This window comes from Gymnodraco acuticeps, unplaced genomic scaffold, assembly GCF_902827175.1.
Source record: "Gymnodraco acuticeps unplaced genomic scaffold, fGymAcu1.1, whole genome shotgun sequence".
Lineage (NCBI taxonomy): Eukaryota > Metazoa > Chordata > Actinopteri > Perciformes > Bathydraconidae > Gymnodraco > Gymnodraco acuticeps.
The window spans coordinates 1,262,376-1,273,745 of NW_022991761.1; the positions used below are offsets into that span (position 1 = coordinate 1,262,376).

Below are 11,370 nucleotides of genomic sequence, written 5' to 3' on the forward strand. Positions count from 1 at the left end.
CCGGCGGGGTCAACCGGGTTTAACAGGCGAGGAGCGAAGAAATTACAAATAAGATAAATGGGATGCAGCTATAGTCTGCGTGTCCCTTCGGCCTGTGCCAGTTTGTCTAGCGTTGTCAAACCAAGCCTGTGATTCAGATATACATTGGTCCAGTTTTTTTATATTTATATCCTCCAAATGAACGTTTGTGTACTTTACATTTTTTTCTCAACGTCTTGATTAAAAGCCAACAAGGTGAGGTGCCACTTGCTTGTGGAAGTGTACCTTCACATCGTTGGCCATTCCATCGGGATCAACTCCGAGTTAAGTATCTTGCCCAAGGGAAAAGAGACATGTTGACTGAACCCACAACCTTTCGATTGAAAGACGACTGCACCACCTCACATCCACACTCACCCACGCTGAACCCAACATGTGACATTATCCCTCAACACTGAAATCATCTGAATTCAATCTTAGGAAAACACCAGGAACACAATCCAATTGAAATAAAGAATCCTAAAGTGCACTTCTGATGGATTTCTACTTGCCAGATCATCAAATACTAAAAGTCTGTATTTACACTGAAATGAAATGACTCTAAAAATCACTATCACCTCTTTCTTGTTGAAATAGAAACTGAGACAATGCCATTATTTACTGATCTACTACAGTACCTCTGAAATGTTGCATTCAAACAGCATTCATATAAATTGTGTGTATCCACAATTGATCTTCATCTTAGAATATTTGATCATACTTATGTTAAGGAGTGCCTCTTTAACAGATGAGATTATTATTATTATGCTAACCCTCATTTAAATGCCTGAAAATTGGTTATACCAACAGAAATTGCTCCAAAAACTGAACTGAACCAAACTGTAATTTTTCCTTCACACCCACCCCTCCTTTGAGAACAAAGCAAATGATGAGGCCAAACTCCTGCAGGGTTTTAGCTGCAGCGATCACCGCTGTGGGAATCCCTAGCCAGTATGATTAAGATATTATAATAACATTTTCGTGCTCCAACGTGCTTCTTTCTTTTGTTTCCTGCTGAGAGACGCCAAACCTTTTCTGTCAGCGCATCGGTATTCTGTTACCATGCCAGTGCAAACAACAGGCAGCAGCTATTGCAGTGTCATGCAACATAAAGAGACCTGACAAACATTTTGGCAGAGGGAAATGCTCCAGGGAAAGTGATGGATTTGAAAAAGCTTAACAACTGAAACTATCTGGAAGGTAAGATATAATAAAATGTAGCAACACAGTCCTTTAATCAAGTCTTGTCCCTCAATTTAAGTCCCCAGTCACCACTTTCTGACACACTGGTTGCTTTGACGGATCAATACAGAGACTTCTTTTGTTGCTGCAATTCTTTGCAAAATCTTTACTTTACATAACTGTATTCAGAAGCATAATACATGTATCAAGTAGAGGCATCATATGTACGTAAAAAAAACTTAAATAATAGGGCCAATGCTTCCGCAAAATTCCTTTCCTCCGTGTCCACCACACCTAAAGGGAACAAGTGCACTGGTCATGGATTAGGTGTGCTGTGGTACCATATCCCGAGCTAGTGATGGTTCTTACTGATGTCCTTTGGTTTCCAGTCAGTGCAATACATGTCCCGATTCCTCTGCTTTTTCTGCCTTTTCACTGCCATGCAACTCATGGTAAAACTCTGCTCGGAACTACGGGAGGAAGTTGGGTTCAAACTTGGTAATGTGATAAATGTGCATACTTGTTTTGGGGAACCCTGATTACTTGGCAATGTGTCCAGTTTACTGGATATTCTTCTTAGATGTATGCAAGTTCATGACAAATACTTGAGATGGAGACTCTCACTATTGAATAAAAAGGAAGGTTGGTTGTACGGCAGCAACCAGGTTACTACACTGAACAAAAATATAAATGCAACACTTTTGTTTTTGCTCCCATTTTTCATGAGATGAACTCAAAGATCTAAAACATTTGCTATATACACAAAATAACCATTTCTCTCAAATATTGTTCACAAATCTGAAAAAATCTGTGATAGTGAGCACTTCTCCTTTGCCGAGATAATCCATCCCACCTCACAGGTGTGGCATATCAAGATGCTGATTAGACAGCATGATTATTGCACAGGTGTGCCTTAGGCTGGCCACAATAAAAGGCCACTCTGAAATGTTCAGTTTTATCACACAGCACAATGCCACAGATGTCGCAAGTTTTGAGGGAGCGTGCAATTGGCATGCTGACAGCAGGAATGTCCACCAGAGCTGTTGCCCCTGAATTGAATGTTAATTTCTCTACCATAAGCCGTCTCCAAAGGTGTTTCAGAGAATTTGGCAGTACATCCAACCGGCCTCACAACCGCAGACCACGTGTAACCACACCAGCCCAGGACCTCCACATCCAGCATGTTCACCTCCAAGATCGTCTGAGACCAGCCAGTCGGACAGCTGCTGCAACAATCGGTTTGCATAACCAAAGAATTACTGCACAAACTGTCAGAAACCGTCTCAGGGAAGCTCATCTGCATGCTCGTCGTCCTCATCGGGGTCTCGGCCTGACTCCGGTTCGTCGTCGTAACCGACTTGAGTGGGCGAATGCTCACATTCGATGGCGTTTGGCACGTTGGAGAGGTGTTCTCTTCACGGATGAATCCCGGTTTTCACTGTTCAGGGCAGATGGCAGACAGCGTGTGTGGCGTCGTGTGGGTGAGCGGTTTTCTGATGTCAATGTTGTGAATCGAGTGGCCCATGGTGGTGGTGGGGTTATGGTATGGGCAGGCGTATGTTATGGACGACGAACACAGGTGCATTTTATTGATGGCATTGTGAATGCACAGAGATACAGTGACGAGATCCTGAGGCCGATTGTTGTGCCATTCATCCACGACCATCACCTCATGTTGCAGCATGATAATGCACGGCCCCATGTTGCAAGGATCTGTACACAATTCCTGGAGGCTGAAAACATCCCAGTTCTTGCATGGCCAGCATACTCACCGGACATGTCACACATTGAGCATGTTTGGGATGCTCTGGATCGGCGTATACGACAGCGTGTTCCAGTTCCTGCCAATATCCAGCAACTTCGCACAGCCATTGAAGAGGAGTGGACCAACATTCCACAGGCCACAATCATCAACCTGATCAACGAAGGAGATGTGTTGCACTGCGTGAGGCAAATGGTGGTCACACCAGATACTGACTGGTTTTCGGACCCCCCCAGACCCCCCCAATAAAGCAAAGATGCACGTTTCAGAGTGGCCTTTTATTGTGGCCAGCCTAAGGCACACCTGTGCAATAATCATGCTGTCTAATCAGCATCTTGATATGCCACACCTGTGAGGTGGGATGGATTATCTCGGCAAAGGAGAAGTGCTCACTATCACAGATTTTTTCAGATTTGTGAACAATATTTGAGAGAAATGGTTATTTTGTGTTTATAGAAAATGTTTTAGATCTTTGAGTTCAAAAACAAAAACAAAAGTGTTGCTTTTATATTTTTGTTCAGTGTATGTACTGTAAACATGTTCTCTAATAACCAACGCTACCTGGTGTCTCTGAGTAGTTACATCACATAAAAAAAGTTTCATTGTCCATGACACAGTGGACCTGTTGTTCCAGAACGCACACTATTTTTCACGGGACAGATTCAACAAGGGTCTGGAAACCCCAACAAAAAGATTTTGGTCACATATTTTTTATTTGCGATTATTCTGTTCCACCACATATCAAAATTGCTCTATTTGATTGGGATCTTGTGATTCTGCAGGCCATTTGAGTACAGGCAATTGGGGCCGCCCAATAATGTGCCAAGACAGTGTTGTGTTGTTGATTTTGAGGCAACACAACACCGAGAATTTGGCGCAATCTATGCCGTATTACGCCAAATTCCGACTGTATACTGCTGCTGGTTTATAAAGCACTGAATGGTTTAGGCCCAAAATACATTTCTGACCTCCTGCTAAATTATGAACCATCCAGATCTCTCAGGTCTTCAGGGACTGGTCAGCTTTCTGTCCCCAGAGTCAGAACTAAACATGGAAAAGCAGCGTTCAGTTATTATGCTCCAAATATCTGGAACAAACTCCCAGAAACCTGCAGGTCCGCTGCAACTCTGACTACTTTTAAATCCAGGCTGAAGACTTTTCTTTTTGCCGCTGCATTTAATTGAAACTGAGCGGTTGTGTTTCGTTTTTGGTTAATGAACATTTGGGGCTGGTAACCCCAGGGAATCAGTGTCTGGGGACTTTGTCCTGGATGGTTTTCTCTGTGTATGCTGCTCGGGACGTATGTGCCATACAAGCGTACACAGCTCATGTTCGGAGAAACCTTAAAGAAAGGCATCAGTAAAGTGGAACTTCTGCGTGAACTATTCATATCTTAAACTGCACTGTAACTTTTTATTCATGTATTTTTTCTTTTAATGTTTCTTTTATTATCTTTTATTTGTAATGCCTTTTTCTGAATGTCTTTCATTTTTGTAAAGCACCTTGAATTGCCTTGTGTTGAAAGGTGCTATATAAACTTGCCTTGCCTTGCCTTCTGTAGGAGCCAATTAAATGTGGGTATAAAGGTAGGAACCTATGTGTGTTGGTGAGAGGTTCCGCCGGAAGGCCCATACAGTTTTTGACCACACACGGAGAGCACACTCACAAACACAGGATTAAAAACAAAGCAAAAGGTATTGTGTAAACCATAAATATCGTGTGGTGAATGAAACAAAGAAACCAGTAAAAAAGGGAAATAAATGGACTATTTCGAACTGGAAACGTTGGTTCTGACTTGTATTCGGCAGCAAACAAGGTGTGCGTAAATTACACTCACCAAGCAGATCCTCAGAGGCTTAAAGCGTTAGCTTAGCCTCTACATATAGTCAAAAACTAGCCTTTTTTGGAGTAACACAAGAAGACATTTTTTCGTTGCGTTTATCGAACGCTGAGAGCGGCTGCTCACCTTCTACCAGACGCCGAGAGGAGGAAAACAACACGCAGGCTGCTCAGCTGTTAGCAGCCACCTGACGCCGAGAGGAGGACGGCTACAACTCGTTTTAGGCCATAAGGTGAACCCTGTTATCGTTTCAACCCACTCCACAGAAGTGAAACTACACAATCTTTAGTTCATAAAAAAGAACGAGTCATGCTTATCCACCAAAAAAAATATCGTCGCTAAAATTCCTGCCAATTCTTCTAGGCACGTAATTATTGGCTGAACTAGTCCCTTCGAAGCGTAATAATATCTTGGTCCAAAGTCGTGCCACGGTTCGTCACGTGATCGTGCTACACCAATTGGGTAGCTGCATATTGTCAACAGAAGTGAAAGATGGCGGCCGCCATGGTTACGCTAAACCAGACCAAATGGATTCTAAACAGTGCTGTATGCTTGTTTTATGTCATGTTTTGTCATATGTCTTAATACATCACTAAGTCCGAGGTATTTGCGTTATATACGCGGTATTTGTGAGAGGTTTTACTATCTGGGAACAGAGTTGACCATCGAATCAACATTGACTAGCAGCGTTTATCAGCCAACTCCAGCTACAAAACAATTTCCCCACGGGGATTAATAAAGTATATCAAACTCATATTTATCAAACTATCATTCCTGGACTGCCATGTTCACATCGCTAGGTTCATTGGGATTATTCCATTAGACTGAGGACTTTTGTCTGTCTGTTGTTACCCTGTACACGTTAAATGCACTCTTAAAATAAACATGACTTGATTTCTGCGTCCAAGAAGAAGGTTAACTTGTTACGTTAAGTAATTTAGATCAATAAAATGCAGTACTTCCAGGCTGAAGACTTTTCTTTTTGTTGCTGCTTTTAATTGAACTATTCATATCTTAGACTGCACTGTAACTTTTATCCATGTATTTTTTCTTTTAATGTTTCTTTTATTAGCTTTTCTTTTGAATGACTGATTTTAAATGCCATTTTCTTAATGTCTTTAATTTTTTGTAAAACACTTTGAATTGCCTTGTGTTGAAAAGTGCTATATAAATAAACTTGCCTTGCCTTACTTATACCAATGTCCATTGATTCATTTATTTACTCATTCATCCCTCCACAAATGAAAACAACACTGATGAACCATAAAAACGAGATTTATTACAAATATAAAAGGTATGACATAGAAAACAGTAGAAGGACATGTAATGTAGTATAATTGATTGGTGTCAGGCTGGGCGGAGCGGCTGATTGGTGCTGTGATTGCCTCAGCTGGTTAAAAGAGTCCTGCTGATTATACTCTGTTCTAGTACCAAAAACAAACGTATCTATGAGTGATGTGTGAGCGCGTCGGCCAGGCACTAAAACCAAAAGAACAGAAAAGAGCTTAAGAAAGATGGAAAGAAGGCTCTTTTATTCCTATTCCTCACTGTCAGTGTCAGGGCAGTCATCGTTCTCTTCCTCTGTTTCTTTTTTATTTGCACAATTTGAGCAACGACATAAGTCTGTGCAACAGAGTCCTGCAGAGAAGCATGAACATCTGCCTTTCTCACAGGCAGACTCTTTGCAGCTGCAGTGTATCACATGCAACACACTGTCAGGGGCAGGATTTCTTGTCATCCAGGTGACGTGTAAGTTCCCATCCTCTATTTCCCAACCATATCCAGCAGGTGATGGAGCATTCATTTCTCTTTTGAGACAGGACCTCATTATTGCTGCCTGGTAATTTGCCCTTTTGCAGTGCTGATGGAGGGCATCATGAGTAGGGGGAATGCTTAATTCTGGCAAGGCCGATGATGCCATACAGAAAGCCTTGTACCTAGCATCATTTACATGTTCGGCTGCTGGCTGATCATACAGGTGACATACATACCGGCAAAGAAGTGCAAATGTTGATTGCTCCAAGTTAAAGTTAGTACCTACACTTCTAAAAGCCTTAAGGTAGTCATCTTTCTCACATGCAACAGCAAATGACTTTCTTTTGCCTTTGCCATAGAAAGCGCTTGTGGAGTCACACCCAGAGAACGTGTGAATTCCAATCAAGGCTGAACACACACTGGTTCCGAGAGCTGATGACACCATGGCAATGTCAATGATCCGTGTCCTGTTGCCAGTCCCTGTGAACACATATAAGCTGCATGGCAAATCTGCCTGCAGACTTACAGCAATGACTGCCACATCAGTGTCCGAGCTCTTGATGATGACAGCTTTGTGCTCCTGTGCAGCATGTTGGGCATGTAAAAACACCCGTGTGTCACATTCCTCATGATCACACTGCAGGTCTTCAACAACATCAACAGACTGTACACCCTCCATGACAGTTACACAGTGGCATTGATTTTGATGGGCAATGTACAAGCTGAGGTTTTTATCCACTGTTGTGAGGTCTGCATGTGTCCATGCCACATAAAGGAATTCGGCCAGTGCTTCCTTATTTTTTCCGTCAGAGAGAAACTTCTTCCACTGGGTTGGAGTTCTCTGATCTGGGCTGAAGATTGTTATTAGTTGTGACCCTGCATCAGCTCTACGGGACCGTTCTAGGCTTTTGATGCTGATGGGTGGATACCGGTCAGTGACAAAATCAATGCGTGTACACTTGTGATGCAAAGCAAGTTGGAGTATGCTCTGCAGTATGGTCTCTGCAAGCTCTCCAAATGTTGCTGGTCTGGATGGCATGGCCTGCATGACTGCCATGCCATCAAAAAGAATGGCACCACCTATTGGAACTTTGTCAACCAAGCACTCTCCACCTTTGCTCTGCAATAGATCCATGAGAGCTGATTTGTTTGTTTTGGCAAGTGAACCATCAGCACTTGCTAATGGATATGACACAGTTCCCAAGGAATATGACAGAATTTCCCTCATTTCAATTTTCCTGCTCTGGCCAAGGATGAGGAGCCTGGAAAATAACTTCTTGTCAGCACGCAAAATCACTTCCTTGCCTGCTGCAGATTTTTTGGGGGGCTTTTTCTGATCACTGAGAGTCTTGAGTTTTTGTGATATTATGGGGGCAAATATGTCAACTGTTTTGGATAACAGTCTCTGCTCCATAAACTCCTTTACAGCATTTTCACCCTTTTCTGAGGCAACAAGCAAATCCTTTGTGATTTCTCCTGTTGCTACTCTTCCAGAGCTAAGACACACAATGCCGTCTTGGTGTACATCAAAAGGGTTGAGCATGGAATCAATAGTGTCCAAGATTCTACTCACAGCCTTTGCATCAGCAGAGATGCGTGTCTTGTCCAGGTCTTTTCTTGTCCGTAGCTCAGGAGATATCCCTGCCATTGATTCACACTGTCTTGCTATCGCGGCTCTTTCATGCTGTGACAGTATCCAGCGATACACTGCAGACCGATTTTGTGTGATCCCTGTCCAGCCACCTTTGGTCTTGGCATCTCTGTTAAGCGTTTGCTCAATAGCCTGGTCGCAAGCAATGGAGGCAAATCCATGAACACTTTGTCGCTGGACAGTCCACTGGCCTTTCACATTCATGTCACTGTGGCAAGAGGGATGTGTGACAGGCAGATTCATCATTTCCAGCCAGTATGCAGGTAAATATCGAGCGTAATTTACTCTATCGTAGGCAAAAAACCATGGCATCATTAACCGGACGGTTGACAGGTGAAGCTGCCAGTTTGATTCTCGCGTTGCTCTCACAAACAGGAGGAGTAGCTGCATCATGTCAATGTATGAGCTCCAGAAAGCAAATGTTGCATTCTCTGTACTCCTCCTCTGCACAAAGTCTGCATATTTCGAGCACATATTATCAAACCTCTGATCTGCACTCAAAACATCCATCAATCTGTCTGGAAAGGCACATTCCATCTCAGTGATGACATCCATGCACGCAGCTCTCTCTTGGGGTGGCAAGGAGTCCATGAAGGTGATAAACCGGATGCGCTGCAGACTCTCATATAGAAGTTTATGAGCCCTCATGCTGCGATTGTAGTGATGGCCATTGAGTACCCCATTGATGGATCCTGGGGCAACAACTTCAGATTCAATGAGGATATCTTGCAGTCCTGCATCTCCGAACCTTTTGCCTAGAATACTCAGGTAGGACATGCATGTATGGAATTCACCTAGTCTAATCACTAGACGCTTTGTAAACTCAACATCCTTCCAGCGTATTTGCTGTGCTTTGGCATATATAGCCTGGTCAAACACTAAAACTATATGATCCAGTTCTAGCTGGTCAGCAATCTGGACACTTCGCTTCAGGATAGTGTTGACTGTTGACATCTCTGTTGGTGAGGCTTCAATGACTGGAAGATAATACAATGCGGACTTCTGCAGAGTGTTTTCATCCTGAAGCAGTGTATGGAACCCTGTCCAGCTTGGGATTGTACAACTATCCGTACATGTGGACTTCACAAAAGCATATGCCATTTCAGCTTGTGCAGCAAAGTGGGTGTTCATTCTGCATGTCGCTGACTGCACTGGTTGACACAAGTTCTGTGGCCCTTGCCTTTTGGACTGATGGTAAGGTTGTATAGGCATTGGGGGGGGGCTATGAATGAGGTAACTCCCTTTCTCAGTGGCTGTCTGATTGCTGTGGACATAGGCTCGCCGGGCACACTCTGGAGCATAATTCCATTTGTATGGTGAGTAGTTCCACGACCCGATAGTGTCTCCTCACCAAAGTCAATGTTATCCCACACAAGTGTTGTGGGTGTCCGCTTTGAGAATCCCTTCGGTATTTTGTCTCTGCCTTCTACTAGTGTCAGTTGGGCAAGGCTAGTGTCTAGACTCAAAACTGTGTCCCATGATGCACAATGTCCCAGTCTGTTAAGCAGTGATACAATGCGTGATGATCCAGTTAAATGTCGAACAGTTAAACCTAAAGCCAAGGACTTGGGTGTCTGCTTGCGGCCCTTGGAAGCAAGGTACACAATGTCTTGACAAACAGACAACACTTTCAAATGTACGTCATCATCAATGTTGACATAATGATCCAGTGTTGGCTCCTCAGTGGAACCTATAATCCAGCTGAGCAGATTGTATAGTCCAATGGGGACAACAGTTTGAGATTCAGTGACATTTACATTTTCAGAAGTGGGAGGCCATGGGCATGACATGCCAGGAGTGTCACTAAGCAGTCTTTTCAAAAACAACGCTGCTGTATACAGTGTCCTTGTGTCCTCATGTGTTGTTTGGCACTTTGTTCTCCCTGTTTCATTGTCGCTGTCTGTCTGGCTCAATTCACTGGACTGTGTTGTTTCCGTACCGGATGGATCTGGTAGCATGTCCACGAGTGCATCCTTTGACAGAGTCTCAGCAAAAACCAGTTCGCAGACGTTGCGCTTGGTGGGCATGTGAAACGCTAGCTGAGGGAAATCTTGAGCCAGCCTCTTCTTCAACAGATCCTGTCTGTAACACAACAAAACAGTGACAATTACGAGTCACAGGAGTACCATCAAAAGCAGAGTGGTGGAGGTGATACAAGACATTACAGACTAGAACCTATCTGCCATACAGCACATTTAACACCAAAGAAGCCAAATAAAGGCCCACATCATCACAAACAACACTACACACTACACATCATGGGGGTTTCTCCAAACAGGCCTGTCATACACATTTTGTTTAAAGCTGGCCTTGCACATGATAAATAATAAGACTTGTATTACATTGCAGTTACCTGTAGTTTGAAGCATCAACACCTTCGTTTGCTTTCACCATGTCAATGAAGGCCTGCCTCAGCTGGCCCATTCTAAGCACCTCATTGTTGACAAGCAGCCTCTGGCGGATGATCCTCTCACAGAACAGCTTGTAACTGGCATCAAACATTGCCTCATCCCTACAACACATGAATGAGAAGTAAATAAATGGATAAATGAATAAGTGTTGTGATTGTGTGCACATATAACAGAAGGAAATTGGATGTTTACTTATAATGTTAAGTATGTGTATGTGTATATATATATATAGCCATCGCCGACACACACCTGGACTTCAGTCTGGTGGTAGTGCAAATAGGTAAAGCAATCCAAGGAGAAATAACTTACTGTTCTGTCTCTGGTTTGTCAGGTCTCAGCAAAAACATGGTGTACTGACTGTAACAGCTTTTGTGGTACCGCACCTCCAGAGCCACACAGTCTTTGTCTTTTATATGTAAAAGAACACTTTGGTCATCTTTCTTCTCAGCAGCTTTCTGCAATTTGCCTAAACGGAAAAAAAGGACAACTCAATGAGTTTGTTGACGTATCTCTCACACATAATTGTACCTTTCAGTTATTCAACCACAGAGAATGTGTGTGTGTGTGTGTGTGGTGTGTGTGTAGTGTGTGTGTGGTGTGTGGGTGGGGGAGGGGGTTTGCTTACCTGCTTTTAATGTTTCAGCCTTACACAGTTAATCCCTTTGTCGCTTGCCTGCTTTGATGATCATTTTCTCCTTCATCTTGCATATAATGCACAGGGCAGGAAGGACGGGGCCAGAGCCTGCGATTG

At 43.3% G+C, this 11,370-nt stretch overlaps 1 protein-coding gene across 1 annotated transcript; it reads right to left on the reverse strand.

The window, feature by feature from the left end:
• Window positions 1-9,335: 9,335 nt before the first annotated feature.
• On the reverse strand, window positions 9,336-11,035 carry LOC117535042. The gene is made up of 3 exons (XM_034199359.1): window positions 10,929-11,035; window positions 10,562-10,720; window positions 9,336-10,290 (listed from the first exon to the last, which is right to left on the reverse strand). The coding sequence occupies exons 1-3, from the start codon at window positions 10,964-10,966 to the stop codon at window positions 9,336-9,338; spliced, it is 1,152 nt and encodes a 383-aa protein (XP_034055250.1). The 5' UTR covers window positions 10,967-11,035.
• Window positions 11,036-11,370: the final 335 nt, after the last annotated feature.